Source organism: Lutzomyia longipalpis, chromosome 4, assembly GCF_024334085.1.
Source record: "Lutzomyia longipalpis isolate SR_M1_2022 chromosome 4, ASM2433408v1".
Taxonomy (NCBI): Eukaryota; Metazoa; Arthropoda; class Insecta; order Diptera; family Psychodidae; genus Lutzomyia; species Lutzomyia longipalpis.
The window spans coordinates 6,819,487-6,840,204 of record NC_074710.1 but is presented as its reverse complement, the minus strand read 5'-3'; the positions used below and the strand labels follow the sequence as shown (position 1 = coordinate 6,840,204).

The 20,718-nt window shown below is 34.9% G+C and overlaps 2 protein-coding genes across 2 annotated transcripts in view; one reads left to right on the top strand and one right to left on the bottom strand.

Annotated features, from left to right (window-relative positions):
* LOC129795930 (ankyrin repeat and BTB/POZ domain-containing protein 2) overlaps positions 1-20,718 on the top strand; it is a 33,390-nt gene that overhangs the window by 3,800 nt on the left and 8,872 nt on the right. The window contains exons 2-3 of the mRNA XM_055837483.1: positions 7,406-7,751; positions 20,268-20,665. Coding sequence (XP_055693458.1) covers positions 7,498-7,751; positions 20,268-20,665 — 652 coding nt within the window. The 5' untranslated portion in view covers positions 7,406-7,497. The remainder of the gene's footprint in view (positions 1-7,405; positions 7,752-20,267; positions 20,666-20,718) is intronic.
* On the bottom strand, positions 889-7,499 carry LOC129794485 (uncharacterized). The gene is made up of 3 exons (XM_055835236.1): positions 7,458-7,499; positions 1,084-1,609; positions 889-1,024 (listed from the first exon to the last, which is right to left on the bottom strand). Exons 1-3 carry the CDS (start codon positions 7,497-7,499, stop codon positions 966-968), a joined length of 627 nt encoding a protein of 208 aa, XP_055691211.1. The 3' UTR covers positions 889-965.

The following is a 20,718-nucleotide window of genomic DNA, read 5'->3' as shown; positions in this document are numbered from 1 at the left end:
TTTAAAGGTGAGATTATATCATTGAAAGAGAAATGATATGTTCTTGAAATCCTAATTAGGAAGTCTTCTGTATTGATTTAACCATCTAAAAGCCAAGTGGGGGTCCTTCAGTGACACTAAAAATTGGAAAATTATCCTAATATTGACATTCATCGAGAACATTAGCATTAATTTAAAATTTTCTTTAGAACACTTTTGAAGTTTTGAAAATGCGAATATTTTATTTTTTTATTCTTTTTAAAATATTCACAACAAAGTATTTTTAAAAAAAAATATTATTTAATATATTTTAAATGTATGAAGATTAATCTTAATATATAAAGCTGAAAAGTTTGTTTGTCTGTCTGTCTGTGGCACATGAACTCCTCCGAAACGGCTGGGCCGATCTTGATGAAATTTGGTATGGGGGTAGAGGGGGTCAATACGAGTTGCAAGCGCTATATGGGATTCCGCCCCAACCCCCCTTTGTAGCGCCCCCACAGAAAAACTAATTTTTCCCACTTTCTACCTGCTGAAGGGTCAGATAACGGGATTTTTTTATTTTTAGAATTTTTCGGGGTACCGTATTATTCATCCCCCCTACTAATATACGCCCCCCTTTTATAGCTTAAAATGGAGTTTGCTCACACGTGATTGGGGGCTCGGGTTGACTAGTTGAAGTCTATACCTGAGGATTAATTCCGTCAAAGTCATGGGAAATCTAAGATTAATTAAAACAGCTTTACAAAAATAACAAAAATTAATTTATTACTTATTTCATCAACTTAGAAAATTAGTTTAATTGAAAAATGAACTTAATCAAATCACAAGTTTAATAAAGAAATTATTTCAATTTAAGTCTTTTTTTTTATGGAAAATTACTAAATTATTTCGTCCCTGTATGCTTTTCAATGGAGGATCAGGACACGTGAGCATAAATTGAGCGATTGTTTCAATAGGATAGGAAATTGTCCGGAATGAGCTTTTTATCCTCCACTGTTCCTTGGTCGGTTATTTGGAGTAAATCCTGCCTCATTCATAGTTGCTAAAAAAAAAGAGAAAATAAATTAAAATTAGAGCATAAAAGGATAATTTTTGATTTACCTTGCATATTCTGAACAAGATTCCTGGCAGCTGTATCATTGAATGTGTCCCTTAGACGAGGATTCTTGGGCCTCGGGGCTGCCATGAGACTCTCCTGGGGCGTTTCGGAGGGCCTCTTTTCTCCATGGGGTTGCTGCTCAATTTGCACAACAACCTCCAGATGAGACGCTTCCTGTTCAAGTGATGAGAAATTACTCTCCGATGATCTATCTCGAAGTCTGGCAGGTGGGCCTGATTCCATGGAATCACTCGATGATAAATCCGGAACAGCTCCCATTTCCGGATGTGAAGCCAATTGAGATGGAAGCAAGTGTTCCTGGCTGGATATCTGGGAAGTCTGAGTTGACAGGGATGCAGGAGAGCCTCTATAAACTAACAGCGTATCTCCAAGCTCCTCCAGGGTACCTTTTGCCCCCTGTAGAGGAGCATTCGGAGATTCTTCCTGCGCATGATTTCTCATCACCTCCTTGCACTTACTATCGAACCTCTCACCTTTATCATAGCATCCCCTGCACAGACCACCGCCCTGAAAAGAAATTTTATTTTTTTTAAATATATAAAGCTGAAAAGTTTGTTTGTTTGTTTGTGGCACATGAACTCCTCCGAAACGGCTGGGCCGATCTTGATGAAATTTGGTATGGGGGTAGAGGGGGTCAATACGAGTTGCAAGCGCTATATGGGATTCCGCCCCCCTGCCCCCTTTATAGCGCCCCCACAGAAAAATTGTTTTTCCCCATTTTCTATCTGCTGAAGGGTCAGATAACGGGATATTTTTATTTTAAAAATTTTTTGGGGTACCGTATTATTCATCCCCCCCTCTAATATACGCCCCCCTTCTATAGCTTAAAATGGAGTTTGCTCACACGTGATTGGGGGCTCGGGTTGACTAGTTTATAAATACTTTTATCTTTAAAAAAAAAATATTCGGAAATATTACGAATATGTATATAAAACAAAGCATAAGCTTTGACCTTATTTGCCCCTTTCGGACCCCCCTAAAGAACTCTACTTGATGCTTTTCGTGGACCTTTAATGTCACGGCCGTTGGAGGTTTTGAAAATAATACCACTCAAGATTATCTTTGAGATTAAAAATTCTCAAATATGAATGATTCGTTGATGATCTAATAAAAATTATTCCACAATGGGAATAAAATTTGATTTGAAATACTCAAGGAGAGAATTCTTTTGAATCATTTTTTTCCTTTATTTTAATTGTTGACTTTTATCCAATTTTTATGAAATTCTTCCAACGTCTTTTTTACGAAATGTGTCGTTAAATTTTTATGCTCCCCGCACGACAATATGAAGGAATGTAGCAATTTAAGAGAGAAGAGAAAAAAGTTGCTGCTCTGACTAAAAATCATTGAACTCTTGGGGCTCCTCCGGCAATATATCACACCATTGTATTGGGGCAATAAAAAATTGTCCGAATCCAAAGGGAAAAGACATTGATGTAGTGTCTGTGTTACCTCATTGTGAGAGACAAAAACCTCAAGAATTGTGCGGAATGTTTGTTTTTTGTTTTCTTACAAAAAGAGATATTAACACAGATTTGTTCATTTATTTTTTAAATTTATTACGCCTGAAAATGGAATATTTTTTTTGCTTTTCCTTAAAAATCAAATAAATTCTCCAAATGGGAGAGCTTTAGATCATCTTATGCGATTTTATTTAAGTTTAAAAAGAATTTTGTCTGCTGAAATTCTAAGTTTGTTAGAAAAGTTGAGGAAATTCTTTTGCGGAAAATTCTCTCCCTCCTCTATGGAAATTATTGAAATGCTGCAAGATGTGGAAAAAAAAAGATTTTATAAAATGTCTTTTCAAAAGAAACGAGGAAGCATGAAAAGGAAGAGAAGAACTTAGCGGTGCGCGAGAAAAACGAAGATGCAGAGAATGCTCCATCATCAGCCAACTTCTCTGGCGACTCAGGAATTTATTTGCCCTCCGGGATGACATTGACATTGTGGATGCTCATTTTTCTCGCTCTCACATGCAATCACCCCGCTGAGATTGATCTCATGGCGACTTGTCTCATTGTCCCCTCGCCCATATTAATGTAGAGCATCCTCGTGATAAATAAAATATCCTTATTCACGCGGAAATTCTGTCTTCTCACAAAATATTACATAGGTGTGGCTTTAGATGGTGCGAAAAGATTGCAAAATTAGTATTTTTTCTTCAGATAAATTCCACAAATAGGTGTGAGTTGAAATTCAGAATAGAGTGGGGTCAAATGGGTCACTTTGGAATGGAATTTCTTTTGCTTTCCTGACGTAAAAGAATAAGAATTCAAATTGAATCATTCCTTTATGAAATTTTCTGCTCATCAATTTCCTCAGAGCTTTTTCGAAGCTATAAAAAGGCTCTGAAAGCTTTGGCTCAAAGCTGAATAATCAATGCAATATTGGGCATAAAAGAAGTTTAAACGCTTTCTATTGGAAAAAATCCTTCTTTCGAGGAAGAATTTGTGCCTCAACTAATTAATTGGAAATGTTTCGATCAAGAATTCTTTGCAGAATATCTCAAACATTCGTAATAAATTTGAAAATATTCAAAATATTCCAAACAAACATACCTAATAAAAATAACAAAATGTTTAATCATATATTTCTGCTCCTTGATCAGTTCACTTTCAATGCGAGAACACAATTCACATTTAATTACAAATGATTGGCAAATGGTTTGTCTAAATTTGCACAGATATACGCTAAAACTACTCACTTGTCGTGGTGATTTACTTTTCAATAACGCAATATTGATTTGAATTTGTACTTTACTTTAATACATAACATGCCGGAGTATTTATTGACTTTCACTTTTTCATTTTCTACCCTTTATCTCGAGCTCACAGCATATGCTAAAAAAAACCATCACACACCATTCTAAGCGAGACAATGTGAATATACATACATATTTCTTATGCTAACTTTCCCTTTCGTCTGGAGTCATAATTAAATTGAAGTGGATTTTGATATTGATCTAACACGAGGATTGATTGTTACAAGTTTTTGAGTGAATTTTGAGAGTTAACGTTTTTGCTTTCAGTTTATTTATCCATTATGCATAAAATTTGCACCAATTCCCCCATCATGAGTTTAGCATGAGATTTGTTTTAATTTTGTATAAAATAAAATTAAAAATGCGAAGATTTTCGCACTGAGAGAAAATTGCAAATCTATTTTTATTTTATTTTGAAAAATTCCCACCATTATAAGTTAATTTTCTCTTTTTATCAACGGTATTATTTAAATTTCCTTTGCCCCTTGTCTTTGCTGCTATTTTGTGTGCTCTTGTGTGAATAGAGGAGCATGGGATCTTATGGTGAAATTCACATTTTATTTAATTTATTTTGCTTGATTAAAAAAATGAATAAGAATGTTCTCAATATTCGGCATTATAACGATTTTTTCAAAAATTCTCAAAATACTCTTAACCTGAATGTGACCGAAGGTTCTTAACCCTTGAAGGATTTTGCTGGCCACTGTTTTTTTGATTTTCTTTTTGAGAGAAAATTAAGGTCAAAGTTTGGAGGTTAGAACTTCGTGTTAAGAGAAAATCCGGGAAAACAGCGCGCGCTTAAAAACAATCTAATTTACCAATCTTCGATCTTATCAAATAAGACAGAAGTTAACCCTTTTCTGCCCTTAAAAAAATAGGTTCAGCATTTCTTTTTTTTCCAAAATCGTCCAAATTTAATGACAATTCTATTAGAAAAATACAAAAAATCTGATCAAAAGAAGCTTTTTAACATCGGTTCTGGAAGTAAAACATCTCACCCCCTGATGGGGCTAAAAGTTACCGAGCTAATATGTTTAGATAAAGGGTTAATAAATTCTTAATTTTCCTGCAGATAGCATAAAAATAATTAAAACATCTCTGTTGAGTAGAAAATTCATAATAATTTTATGTAAAAGCGTTGCAACATAACCCTCTTCTTCCCTTATTATTGAACATATTAAATTGAAAGTAAGCAGTTAAAACATATCGTTAAACAATTGCTAGACTTAAATGGTAAATGTGTAAAAAAAATCTCAAGGTATTTGTTGGGTACAAAATATCCGCATTTCAATTAAATGTTTTACATTTGGGTGGAACGTTTTGATGAATTAATAACAAATATTGTGTAAAAATTGTGTTGAATGTGGGCGGATATTATTTGTTAGAAAGAAAAAGGCAAAGAAAGTGAAGTTTTGCCGCTTAAATGCATTTTTATTGCAAAAAAAAATCCATGTTTTCCAGCCCACAAATTGCAATCATTGTGCTTTGATTTTTTTCTCTATTATGATGGAGCCAAGCATGGAGGATTTTATCAGTGAGTTGCTTTTTAAATGAGTCTATCATGCATAAACATTTTTTGCATATTTTAAGCATGGGAAAAAATAGCAAGAAGTTTGATTTATTTGCGGAAATTTAGGATTATTACATTAGGGCTCAGGAAATCATTGAAGAATAAACTTTCTTTTTAAGGATTTTCGCCAGATAAAACGGGAAAAGTTTTTTTCTTTTAAATCTTTCTTACTAAAGAAGTTAAGCTTCTCATTAAAAATTTTATTTAAATCTCATTCCATGATTATGTTTATCGTAGCTATGTAGAGTAGATTATTTCAAATCTGCAGCATATATAGCTAAAAGCTCTCCACCTTGATTCGTGTCTCATTCTCGTATTATTATTATTTTCTTCTCCCCGGGGAATGCGACGAAATAATATTAAACAGGTTCTCTCCCGGAGTATACGACGTTTCGCGGTTGTGTATGAGACATAATTTCAATGACCAGCAAGAGATGGAATCCCGTTGCTCGCACGCAAATCGCCAATCTTTGGAGACACACACTTGGTCACTCCTTAGGAATGCTTCTTTTCGAAAGCCTTCGCGCCATCGCGACTTTCCAACATACATAATGTACTGTACATAGCACACACCGCGCGAACTATGTATGTTGTGTATATATCTGGGCGACCTCACCCTCCCTATAACCTGACCAAAGAGCATTTGGCGCAATTTCTCGCTCAATGTGAATTAAGCTGAAAGAGCCAATTATGCATAGTTCTCGCCATGCTATGCTGGCAGAAGCAAACACTTTATCTCATTTAACTCGGCAATTAGCCACCTTTTTTCATCTTTTTTTTTCCTACCAAATAGCAAAAACATAAAAATTCCAAAGCTTCCACACTGAAAGTTTGCATGCAGTCTTGTCTGGCAAAATCATCCAAATATGAAAGAAATTTCTTGCAATTTTACTCTCGCGATTTTCATTGAAGATGAAGTAAAAAAAGAACTATTTTATAATTGAGATAAAAATGAAAAGTAATTATAAATTGTGAAGCAGCTCTAAATTGTGAGAAATCTTGAGATGCTTTGGAAGCTTGCGCCGCGATGGTGAAAGGAGAGCAATCAGCTTCTAACACAATTAACCCGAAATTCTTACCACTCAGCTTATTTGTAGTAAGATGCTTGGAAATGGTCATTTTTATATTTTTTAATATTTTTTAATAATATATCTAATTTTTTTCTATATAGGGTCTGTTAGGATAAAATTTAACTCAACAGCTTATTTTCTTAAACAAAAAATAATTTTAAGCATAAAAGTAAAATCATAAAAGTAAAGTTCTTTAGGAATTTTATAACGAATAATCTTTATTATTAATTATTTTTGAATAAAATTTGTTTTTTTAAACGAACTTCTATTGAAAACAATTTTTTGTTCTTAAAAAAGATTATGAACAATTAGAATTTTAATACAAAATTTACAATTAATAAACAAAAAATTTAAATGTACAAAAATCGATTCTAATATTATCCACGAATCAATCAATTTGAGAAAGTTCTCTCATAAATATATGGCAACTTTCAGAAAGCTTCTCCTATAACAAAAAAAAATTGATTAATTGTAGTCGATTCCCCTTGAAAGAAAAAAAGTACGAGAACAAGTTCTTGATGCGAAGATGCTGTTGTGTAGTTGAAGAAGGCATTAAGAAGAAGTGAAGAGACACAATCACGGTGGAAAGATCATTTCGACAGAGAAATGTGTGAGTTTCATTGGGCAAAAAGAACACAGAGAGTCACTACTGGAATATCCGGCATGGTGAATTCCACATCAATCCAACATTTTTGCTCCACCACAGCATTCTTCATCTTTTGCCTAAATGCCTTCAATCGCCATCTCTGTGATCTGAAAGAAGCGGCGCACACACCAAAAAAAAACTGTTGTTGACAGTGTCTGACCCACAGATCTTACTGGATGTCTCTCGTCGTTTTTTTTCTGCCACACTCTGATTTTGATCACTTTGTCACACTTTTTGTCTCCTTTTTACCCCGCAGATTGACCTGAAACGATCACGGTGCGCGTCTGGCCCGGGAATGACCCCATTACCTCCTTTGTTCGGCCGGCATGTGCCAAGGCGAGTGCCTTCATGAGTCATACAACCAATGGGGGTGGGGGCCATCATCAGGGAGCTCCACCGCCCTCATCATCTGCCACAGCCCTCGTGGCTGCTGTGCCACTCACACCGCAAACCAACACACCCCCAACAGCATGGAGTCTAGCTGGACGACACAGCTGGGATCCCGGTAGGATTGGTGTTGAGCACCTAGCAGGTGCCCTCAGTCCACTCTGCATCACCGATGCTAATCATGAGATCGTGCGACCAAAGCCACGACGATATGTGTAAGTCCTCCTTTCATTCATTTTTTTTTTTAATTCGAATAAACAGCTTTTCCTATTTTATTGACGTTTATTTCCTAACGTTTTACATTATATGTTTGAATATTTAAAGTTTATTGCCTAACGTTTGACTGAACACTTGACTTTTCTTAATGTTTATTTGAACATTTGACGTTCTTTTCTTTACGTTAAATGTTCTCTTTTGATTTTATGTTCCAGCTGTTTGGATGTCGAAATGACGTCATGCCCTGTTAAAAATAAGAAACGGAAGAAGAAGAAGAAGTTTTGATATTCATTTTCTAACGTTTGACGTTTATTGTGAACATTTGAACATAATTTCCTAACGCTTTATCCTTACGTTCATTTGTATACTTGACGTCCCTACTTTACGTGTGAAGTTCTCTTTTAAATTGATGGTTTTCTTTTCTGACGTTTGACGTTTATTTAATTTATTTATTCCTAACGTTTGAAGTTTCTTTTTTTTAATTTCACGTTCTCTTTTTTTTAGTTTGAAATTTATTTTGAACATTTAGAGTTTATTTCCCACCGTTTGTCCCGTTTGTCCTTAATTTGAGCAATTTGAACATTATTCCTTTGTAACGTTTATTAATTTTTTAAAGTTTGACTTTTGTTTAATCAGTTGACGTTCTTTTCTTTACGTTTGACGTTTAATTTGCAAAGGATTGAAAAAGGCCTCAAAATAGACTTTTAAATGTCTCAAATCAATTATAAGACTCATTTTCCCATTCACAACAGCCAGCAGAGTGAATAAAAGACTTTTATTTAAAAACAGCATACAAGAATGCAGCATAAGAAATTGATGCTTTACATATCTGAAAGAATTATAAAGATTTTTTTTGTAAAAGATTTAAAAGGAAAAACTTTTAGTCAAGTCTAACCTGAACAAAAGTGTAGATTGTAATGGTTCCAACGGCAAAAGTTTCAATTTTAACCGGATCCTGGAATCTCAGCATCAGCATGAGGAGAGTTTTTTGATTTTTATTACACATTTTGTACCATTTGGTCATGTAGAGGGCATTTTGCATTTTTTCCGAGCTATTGCTGAGAATTTGCCCAAAAAAGCAGAGAATGAATACCTCTGAAGCCATCACGAGGACACTGATGACTGCCACAAAGGGTATTTCTTCTTCGGTTTGAAAGACAATAAACATACTGCAAAGGTACATCATTATTGTGGAGTTTGTAGAGGTAGATGTGCCAAAAAGCTCCGGCAATCTTGTTCGTGTACACTGAAAGGATCATGTGAATGCTGTAGATTTTTCTAAGAACTTCCGTAGCATCCTCTTTTGGGTGGTCACTGTCATTGAGATGCGAAATGAATTCAGCAATAGCTTCCAATTCAGCCTGACAGCACATGATTGTTATCATAATGGTAACATCTGAGGGCTCCTCGGCACTTGCGGAAAACGCACTTGCGGACTTGGCTGATTTTACGACACTTGCGGACAGAGAAGGCTACCTGGGTACGAAAGGGATTTACCCTAGACATATGCGGACTCCGGAGGGTAGGTGGAATTTTGAGCATCGACAAATTTGCCACTTGCGAACAGTATGCGGCCAGCAAAAGGGGCCTTCTGTATGTGTGTGATCCGAAGGCGCAGTGTGGGTTGTGAAAACTTTAAAAATTAGCTAATCGTTCATTAATTCAAAATTCTTCAAAACGATTTTTCTTTGTTAAGATTCGGTAGATTCGTCTATATTTTTGATGCACAAATATTACTTTTTAGGCAAAAAACTATAGCTTTTAAACATTTCGCGTAGACATACCTAAATATATTTGTTTGAAGTTTTTAAACTTGGTTTCAAATTTAGAACGATTTTTTAAAAATAAGGGAGGCTCAAATCGTCGTAAAATTCGATTCCCTAAGTTCGGGTTCCAATTGTGCTTAATAGCACATTTTATAAGTCACATATTTGCGTAGTAGAACTGCTTTTTTGGCCTGTAGGCCGTCCAGCTTTTTGTTGGTCAAGCATACTCATCATTTGTAGGAAAACTTCAAAGATATTCTGTGTTAGGTGGATTATATCAAAAAGTACACAATTGCGAGGAAACTCCACAGATAAAAATACTCAACAGTTGGTTGAAAACTCAATAGTTGCGAGAAAACTCCACAGTAAAAAACTCAATAGTTGGGAAAGAGCTGTTGAGTTTTTTTTTACTGCGCAGTTTTCTTGCAACTATTGAGTTTTCTCACAACTATTGAGTTTTTATAACTATTGAGTTTTCTCACAACTATTGAGTTTTTATAACTATTGAGTTTTCTCTTAACTATTGAGTTTTCAACCAACTATTGAGTTTTTTAACTATGGAGTTTTTTAACTATGGAGTTTTATAACTATGGAGTTTTATAACTATTGAGTTTTTTAACTATTGAGTTTTTTAACTATTGAGTTTTTTAACTACAGTCGTGACCTCGTGGTAGGACCCTCGTCAAAATGACTTCTCCGCAGTAAAACGGCTTCAGAATGAGGAATTTTGCCTTCGCAGTGGGACAATTAGTATCCTACCTTTCCAATAGTACTACGATTTTCCTCGCAATTGTGTACTTTTTGATATAATCCACCTAACACAGAATATCTTTGAAGTTTTCCTACAAATGATGAGTATGCTTGACCAACAAAAAGCTGGACGGCCTACAGGCCAAAAAAGCAGTTCTACTACGCAAATATGTGACTTATAAAATGTGCTATTAAGCATAATTGGAACCCGAACTTAGGGAATCGAATTTTACGACGATTTGAGCCTCCCTTATTTTTAAAAAATCGTTCTAAATTTGAAACCAAGTTTAAAAACTTCAAACAAATATATTTAGGTATGTCTATAATACGCGAAATGTTTAAAAGCTATAGTTTTTTGCCTAAAAAGTAATATTTGTGCATCAAAAATATAGACGAATCTACCGAATCTTAACAAATAAACCGAATATTGGCGAATCAATCGAATCTAGGCGAATAATCTGAATCTTGGCGAATCATCCGAATTTTTAGCGAATAATCCGAAGATTTTCATTCAGATAAACACCCCTTGGGGCAGGGGCATGGAGAGCTAAAAATCGTAAAAGAAAAATCGTTTTGAAGAATTTTGAATTAATGAACGATTAGCTAATTTTTAAAGTTTTCACAACCCACACTGCGCCTTCGGATCACACACATACAGAAGGCCCCTTTTGCTGGCCGCATACTGTTCGCAAGTGGCAAATTTGTCGATGCTCAAAATTCCACCTACCCTCCGGAGTCCGCATATGTCTAGGGTAAATCCCTTTCGTACCCAGGTAGCCTTCTCTGTCCGCAAGTGTCGTAAAATCAGCCAAGTCCGCAAGTGCGTTTTCCGCAAGTGCCGAGGCACCCATCTGAGAACATAATTATTGCATATCCCTGAAAGAACATTATTGTCTGATGAATTATGTTGATGGGGTAGAAGAAGATACTTCCGGTGGGAAGTCCAGGGATGTGGTACATCATGGGTCCCGTGAAATTTGTTCGAATTGTATTGAAAATTGTTATGGTTGTCCAAGAGAGTAAATTTGCAGACAAGAAGTATCTGAAATGGTTCATTTTCTGTCACATATTCTGCGTAGAAAATTGCATTGAAACTCACTTTGCACAGATAAATGACGTCCTCATGCTAACTTCAAAATTCCTCCTTCTGATTTCCCTCATTGTGGGATCATGAGTCTTTATGAGTTGTTCAAAAAACTCAAAAATTTCCATTATTTTCCCCCTGTTACCAACAATAATCACCAAATAAATGAGAACACCCTGAAACATTCCAATGGCCAATGTAATGGAGAATGCAACGTCAATTAAATCACTAAAATCCTCCATTTGATAGATTAAATGCCACAATTCACAGAAAACACCATACATGGCATAAATGGGATAAAGGGAGTGTTTGAGAAAAATCAAAACTTTCCTTTTTGGCTTTGGGAGGAAATCCAAGCCCCAAGTTCTGAAGAAAAATAAGAGAATTCTCTTTAAACCCGAATGATACTCCTCAAGCATTTTCTTTATTATTCAATTTAAATCAATAAGAAAGCCCAACAAAGTCTCTTCGATAACTGACGATGATTTTCTTCATTCAATCACATTTTTAGGCAATTTTCCCGTAATGAAAAATTCAATAAAAGGGTGTTTTGTGAAAATTGGAAAAGTTTAAATTAAATAATCTGAAGAAAGAAAACTTTTCATAGTAACTGTAAAAGTTTAAAATTTTCCTTGTACTACGTAACAAGGAATTTACTCACAGAAAATAATTGATTTTCTTTTGAATTAATGGAAGTACACCGTTAGAAATTATTTGATGAAAATTAAGAAATAAATTCTATTAAAAAAATTTAAAGAAATTTTGGTTTCGTGTTTAAAGAATTCTACACTGAAAAAAAAAGAATGTTGGTAAATAGGCAAATGTTTGTCATTAGTTGGTAAAAAGGTCAAATTGTTGCTCAACAATTGCTCAAATAATTTTGCATATTAAATTCCCTTCTATCTTCGCTATGAACGTAGTCATAGAAATCAATTTTGGGGAGTTTTGTTTTTAGAAAGCATTTTTTTAGAAACGCCTTAAAATGAATAAGATTAGAAAGAATGTTGTAGAAGTCAAGAGGTTTACAAAGATTGAAATTAATAAGTTATTTTAACTTGTTTTGCATTTAAATGATCAATTTTCGAGAAGTTTTTGTGCAATTCTAACGTTTTTTAATGTTTAACGTTCCTTTTCTTTTCAAGTTTGACATAACTTTGTTTACTTTTGACATTTTTTAACGTTTTACGTTGTTTTTCTTCTATTTGATATTGCCTTTCTAACGCTTTGCGTTTAATTTCTTTAACGTTTGGCTTTTTTTTAAAGGTTTGACGTTCTTTTACTAACGTTTAACGTTTTTCTTCAATCATTTTATGTTTACATTTTAAAATATGACAAAGTAAACACGTATGACGTTTCTATGTAACATTAGACATTTATTTCCAGACTTTTGACATTCTTTTTACAATTTAAAAATAACTTAAAAAATTCCATCCCTGGCTACGCCACTGATCTTCACCTATATGTACAGTCAGGTATTGGTTAACGTCACATGGGATGTACTCTTCTCACCCATTAATAATAATGAGCGGAAAGAGTATATCCCATGCGACGTTAACCAATACCTGACTGTAATTAAATATTCATTGCCGCAATTAATTAACAAAATAATTTGATTTCATGCAATTATTATTTTGTGAAGAAAAAAATCTGAATTGCGAATCTTTGCATGTTGAGCTTTTTTCGTTTTTTTTTCTTTTGATGAAATCGTCAAAAATAATGAAGACGAATCAATTTATTTTTTTTTTAAAGAAATCACATACGGGGATCTCTGGCACGTCGTCTCGTGGGCCTCATGATGGGAATGACCTTGAGTTACGAGCTGAAATTTGCTCTTCCTGAAAGCAATTTTCTCGCATAAATGAGCGATATATGTAATTTTCAACCAATTCCTGCCCCTTTTAGCAATCTCGAGGCGCGCACTGACCCAAAAGTCAACCTATTATGCCACTGAAAAGTTCTCTCTTACATGCTCATATAAATTCGTGGTAAGATGCCTTTTTTTGGTTGCTGTGCTGCCACTCTTTCTCCTTAAAACAGTTACAAAGATCATTTTTCTTCGTTCGATTTAGCATCGATCTTGAGCCCATTTTTTCGGAAGGGGGCTTTCATCACGAATGCCGTACCACAATCACCGCATAAGATGCTGGCAAAAGGCACTTTTCTTAATCGCTAGAAGCACTTTTAACTTGTTCTTCGGCACACAAAATGATGGCAATACACACCATTTGAATTGTGCGCCTTTCAGACACAATAATTTGCTCCAATTCTTTGCCAACATTCTCCGCTGAAGTAAAATGGACTTTTTTTTTCTTTAGCAGAATGTGAAGACTTTTTGTACCTGCCCAAGGGGATAAATGATGATGGGATTATGCTGGGTGAGAGAGACAAATATTGTGAGAACAATTGGGAAAAAGGTGGAGAAAGTCAATTGAAATTCCCATACACAAATACACCGCAGAAGCTAATGAACTTTTCACCTTCTTCAATTGTATAAAATTCAAAGTATCTCTGATGAATCTTCTTCTCCCATTGAAATTGTGGAGGGAAAAAAAGCGAACTTCTTTATGAGAAATATGCAAAAAATAGCTGAGCTATAATCTCCATATATTCTCCCTTTCATTTGATGATGCTTTATTTTGATTCACCGCATCTCTGCAATTTGCACAATTGCAGATTTCAGACACAAAAATGATTTTAATCATTTATTGGAATTCAATGCAGCATCACGATACATTCGAGCTTTTTTGCTGCTTATTGAGATCACACCATGCGAATGAAAAGGAAAAATAGCCAGCAGGGTGAAGAATAATCGAGCATTATGCTAAAGGAGTTTAGTCATCATTAAAAACCTACACGGATTTTGAAAAAAGACCGTTAAAAAACGTAAAATTTGAATTGAAAATGAAAAATCCGATAGAGGGTTAATAAAACTTTAAATACGACGTTTCGTAGCTCCTATTTTATCTTCATCAGGATTATAAAAATTTTCCAAACAATTTTCAACTTCTCAAAATCAATGTTTTAATTTTATGTTGTTTTTTACCCAATCTTTCCGTATTGCAGCTTTACCTGTTCTCTTGCACGATCTTCCATAACATTCCAATCACATTTACATTTCCTGCCTGGCCCAAAGGAGGCAACCAATTAAATTTGAAATTAAAATCTCTTTGGAAGACTCCGCGGAAAGCATCTCTTTTCGCTTTGGTTGGAAATGACAGAAATTATTTTGCAATTTGAGTGAAACTGCACAACCACGATGGGCTTATTTTCCACCATAAAAGGTACCTAAAATTGAATTTAAAAAAGAAAAGAACAATTTTAGGGAATTACGGTATAATACGCAAAATCTTCACTTTTTTTCTCCTTACAAGACATTGACCCAAGGTGTTATAATTTTCAATTTCAGCATTGTTTATTTTCTCCGCATGTATTCATTCTCTTGTGTGTAAACTCCCGCGCTTTTGGGTGGAAAAAAAAATGATCGTGTGCATCTCGAGGAAATAACATAATTTAAATATAATTGTCTGAAAGTGAGATGAAAGTGTGGGAGTTTTTCACCCCGATGTGTGTAACTTTTTTTAATCCACCTTTAAAACATTAATTGTGATAATTTTCTCCCACTGTTAACATTTTTTGCCAACATAAGAATTTCTATTATCGCTCACGGTGTCTCCCCATTCAACCGCACACATGTGAGACAATTTGAGAAAAAAAACTGCATCAGACGCTGTGGAAGTCTCATCATTTTTACTTTCTAACGCGCGCGTATACAAATATACTGGCCGGAACATGCTGGAATTCAGGGAGGTGTGAGCTGTAGGAGGCGGTAAATTATTCTCTAATTACGGGAGAACGTCTTGGGGAGGATATACGATTTAGTTGAAAAGGAGTTTATTCATTTTTTAGGTTCTCAATAGGAGCCCTATACAATTATGGAATTGTCCGAAATCTTGCAGTAGATTTTAAAATTTATAAAGAAAACCTAAAGAGATTTTATGTTTCTCGTGTTCCATTGTACGAAACGAATATCTAGGTTTTCGTATTTATTAGGCTCATTTTCTAGTTTCTTACGTTTTATGTGAAATAAGATAGAAGTTCTCGAACTTCTATCTTCACTTCTCTTAATGGTTTTCTAGTTTCTTGTGTTTTGCGAAACAAATTGAAAGCTTTTCACGTTTTTTATTGCTAAAATCTTGAGTTTTTCATGTTTTTTTTAGAGAAAAATTCCGATTTTTCAGGCTTCGAGAAATTATTTTCGAACTTTTTATATTTCTTTGAATCTTTTGTTGTTTCTTGTGTTTTGCGAAACATCATTTTTTTTTTACTATATCCTATTCTTAGGAAAAATTTTCAAACTTTTTGTCGGCTTTTTAGTTTCTAACGTTTCATAAGCAAGTTTCTGATATCTCGTTTTTTTTTTAAAAAACATTTCTTAGGTTTCTTTTGTTTCCCGGGTTTCTGATGTTTGTCATGTTCCCTAAATTGTGTAGAACATTTTTCAATTCTTTTCCACTCTGCAAAACGTTTTCTAAATGTTTTTGCATGATGTGGAACGATTTCTAAGTTTATCATGTTTTGAGGTAAGATTTTCAAGTTTCTTAACTTTTCTGAAACGATTTTTTTTATGATTTTCAAACAGATTTCTATGTTTTTCCGTTTTTTTTTTTAACAATTTTCATTTATTCTGTATTCTGCGAAACAATTTTCGCGTTTCTCGTGTTCTAAATAATTCCTTTTTAATATATCTAGTGTCCTTCAACATAGTTTTCAAGTTATGTGTTCTTTGGGTTCTTTGAATATATTTTTAAGTTTCTCTCATTTCTTGTAACGATTTAACGGTTTTTCATGTTCAAGTTCTTTGACAAGATTGAGTAAGTTAATTTTGTAAAATTTTGAGAGAATTGTGTGAGGGAAATGTTTTATGTAGAATTGTCCTTGTAATTTTTCCAATAAAATTTTCCCCATTAGCCCCCTGAAGAAGCCTCGCATTGAGGCGAAACGTTGGGCAAGAAAATCTTCTTTTCTTTCCCATGGGAGAAGAACTTGGCGCTCACCGGATTCCCTTCTGTCATCTAATCTACGCCGATTCCACAAAAAAAAATTGAAGAAACATCCAAAGAAACCTAAAGAAAAGCTAATTGATTTTGCATAAATTGAAAGTAAATGAGAAGAGGAAAAAATGCCATAAAATGGAGAAAAATGCATCGCTTAAAGATCTAAAATTTAATTAAATTAAATTCAATCAATGTTTGTAAAAGTTTTGTGTTTAATTAGCCATGAGAATTGAAGGGTATAATATTAAATGCAAATTAGTGTAGCTCAATCCTCAGCGACTCTCACCTCCAGCACACTGGTGGAAGAGAGGATGTAGACACAGTTGGGATCCCATCTTCTTGCACCTTTCTGGTCATCAACCAGATGCCTATGTTACATTGGAGATGGGTGTGAGAGAACTCTTTTTAATGTTTTCATTGTTTTCAATTGAAGAAAAAAAAAGGAAAATTACAGCTCATGTGTGTGGGGGGGCCTTGAAACTTCTTTTATATTTTTCGTTCCAAACCATCATACAATTGGTGTAGCCCCCGCGCGCGAAGAAGTAAAAATAAATGAAGAAAAAAATCCCTCCGGTGGGAGGGCTACTCTGGTTTTTCATGGCTCATGTGGCATCAGTTGGACGCGAATTGAGGCACCGCAAAGACATGAAATGCTTACATAGAAGCATTGTGCTCCGTTGTTGGATTTAATAATTTTAAAAGAAAAAAATAATTATCTATACTTGTGCATAAGGATTGATACCTACATACATAATTACGCTATATATAATATTAAGTTGGGTTTTTTTTTTGGTGAGTGCTCTCGTGGCAATCATGCATTGCTCCAAGGATTGCATGTGCACATTGTGTCGTGAGTTGAGTGATTTTAAGCAGATCAAAATGAAGATGGACAAGAAGGCATCTCATGTGGATAATGAGAATTTCATCTTACGACGACGCCTCTCCACGGACTTACTCAATGAGATGGGTCAAAATTTTGCCCGGAAACGCTCATCGTTCCTCAGGCAATTGCCACAGCGTACCCCGGTGGTGGGACGAATGACCAAGGCGAGTAGCTACCACGAACTCCCGGGGAAGTTTGATAATCGCCCCAACTACCATCGAAGCTCCTTGGCACCACTAAAAGATGAAGATCAGCAGAGAATTGTGCGGAGTACGACAAATCTCACGGAGAACCATGAAAAGGACCCGAGTGGGAATCACAAGGTTGTCATCTACTTTGGGGATTCCATCAGTAAGCGTCGCAATGAGAAAAGGACCTCCGTCCCGGATGTTCATCATGCCAGTCGCCTCCTTGAGGAAACAGCTCCAATTGGTGATGAGAAGAAGGTGCCACCGCCAGTGCGGGGTGGTGGTGACACCAGCAACGTGATGCGTCAACTGAAATCCGTGCTGGAGGAGAAGAATCGCGAGAGGGACGCAGGTGGGGTAAAAGTGTGTGAGAATGTGTGCCCAAAGAGTGATAAAGTGGATAAAATCAACGATAAGACGTATGAAAGGCGGGAAATGCCATCAACGAGCAACCAGACTTGCGGTGAGCTTCCGCCTTTCGTGGAGAGTGTCATCAACGGTGTGATTAGCATTAAAATAGAAGAAAATTACGAGGAAGCCACGAGACTGGTGAAGAGTATTGCCAACAGCACAAATTCGTCCGGGAGCGATGTGCAATCCCTCAATGATGATTCCTTCGACTGGAGCTTCGTTCAGGAATGGAGAACACGGTATTGTGTAGACATTTTACATAAATAATTTTCCCAAAGGGGTGCACAACATAAATATGTTGCACTTTATCACAATTAATTGGCATTTACTCCAACTCTGTACAAGGCATCAATTCACGTTGTAATTCATTTAATTAGGCGAATGCATAATCAGTGGAAAATGCATACAAGGAAGTGGCGCATTGTGATGCATTTATTAGGAATTTATATTATTATTAATTTCATTTTTTGTGTGTTTCTTTGTGTGTGAATGGAAATAAATAATTGATAACTATTTTACAAGGATTGTGCAGTGAAGGAGTTTATTCATTTTGAGTTTCTCATAAAGTGGTTGAGATGCATTAAAGAAAATCTTTTAAAGTTTCAAAAATGTTCCAGAAAACTTTAATATTTTTTTCTGAGCTAAGAAACGATGATTATACAAGAAAATGAATAGACCACGCCCCTATCTATTTTATCTCACTCTTTAATATATAAACTGCATAGAGCATATGCATAGCATCAACATTTTCTAGATACGAAAAAAGACAGTTACATACCCCTTTTTTGTACAATATGTTGGTTTATTTTGTTAAAAAATAATTTTTTTCGAAGTTATAACGCATATGCTTCATTCATATATCTCTACCCATTAAAAATATTCAAAATAAAATGTTTGAGAAAAGTAAAAAAAATCGGATATTTCATATTTCGATAAATCCAAAAAAAAAGTCGAAAAAGATCAGTTGATTGTAAAAGAAATCAAATCAAAAATGCGCATATGCTTCTACTTTATTTCTTTATCAATTTTTTTTGACATAAAGCATATATTCATAGCTTCGGTCAGTATAATCTCTTAATTTTCTGCTCATATTTTTTTAAAATCATTTGCAATAAAAAATTGATAATTGAGCCTGGTTCATGGAAACATAGGATAATTTTATCATTTATTCAATTAAAAAATCTTTAACACCTTTGTAGGAAAAACAACCTACAAATCTTTAGTTACAACAAATTTTTGAGAGAGAAATTAACGTTTTTTTTAGCCTGAGAATCAATGGAATGCTCAAATTATCCCACATTCCTCTATTTACCTTTAAATCATTTTCTTAATCCGTTCTAAAATATTTCTAAGATATCCGTTCAATGCAATCTCTTCTGTGTCCTTTAGATTCATCTTTCAAATGGAGCAAAATGGAAAGGAGACCCTTAAATAAATAAACTCATTTAATGAAAAAAAGAAAGAAAGAAAAAAACGAAAAAGATTCCTCGAATGCCCGAGCTGTAAAAAAAACTCTCAAAAATAATTCAAACATCGTCTCTATTTCCGCTAAAATTGAAAATTTAATGTAAGTTGGTGATTTTGATGAAGATAAAATTGCGAATTCATGATTTTCAAAATGAAATTAACAATTCGAGAAGAGCTATGGGAAGCACAAGCATCACAATGATGTTTGTATGACAAATAGGAAAGATTCTCACGCTGAAAAAGTTCCAAAAGTTCATTGGATAGAGTCATCATAATTTTAGAGCGAGAAAAAAGGTGATTTTTCTTTCGGGGAAAGCTCAATTAAAAGGTAATTTTTCAAGGGATTAGCAAAGAGGTTTTTTTTTAAAATAATTTTTGTTAATGAAAATTTGTTTCTCTTACGTAATGTACGGGAAAATTGCAAGAAATATCGGAAAACTTATGGCAAAAGACCTTTAATCACTTTGGCGCATTTCATTGAATAAAAACTACATGATTGGTGTTGAAATAAATCCAATCAAATCTATCTTACTCCACTTTGAGACAAATTTTTAAGCTTTCTAGCGACGTTTTGACTTTATTATCATTTTAAGCATTGAATTATTGATTTATTTTTAAGGATTTTTCTGTTTCTTATGTTTTTTATGTTCTTCGTATTTTTTTTGCCTTATGATTTTTCGTCAAGCATTTTTCACAGTTTTTGAAAGTTATGCTCCAATCGAAGCACTTTCAAAGAAAGAAGCACAACTAAAATAAAATGTTTAAAAAATTAAATTTATTGACATAAACTAAAATATTTTTGTTGAAAAATCAATCAGGTTCGTTTCTTCCATAGCATTGAAGTCTTTTGTTTTTCTTTCGATTTATTCTTCAAATGGTTCAAATGAAAAGATGATGCCGCTTCCTTTTCAGACCTTCTGGGAGTGCTGCATCATCTAGCGCGGCCCCTGTCTCCTACCCAGCACACAGTGTCCCCATACAGAGTCCTGCCATTGTATCACCTGCCCTACGTGTCCCGAAGGAGATTGCTTCGCGACCAACGGCGGATCAGTACCGAAAGACTGCAGCTTCTCCTGCCAATGACCTCTCCACGCCAGCCAGCAATGAGTTCAGCAGCTCAAGTAAGCGTGAGGATGGTGTTGGGGGGAATTCCTACATGGACACCACGCTGGCCATCTCAGGACCCGCACGACAATCTCAAATGGCAGCAGCTAGCAAAGTTGTGACCACTATGGTGCCCGAACGCGACACAGGACCGGGGAAGGTGACATCAGGGAATTGCAAAGCAATTCCTCATAGATCACTAGCTGGTAAGATGTTGAGGATTTAAGCTTGGATTCTCTGGAATTCCTAGAAGTTGTAG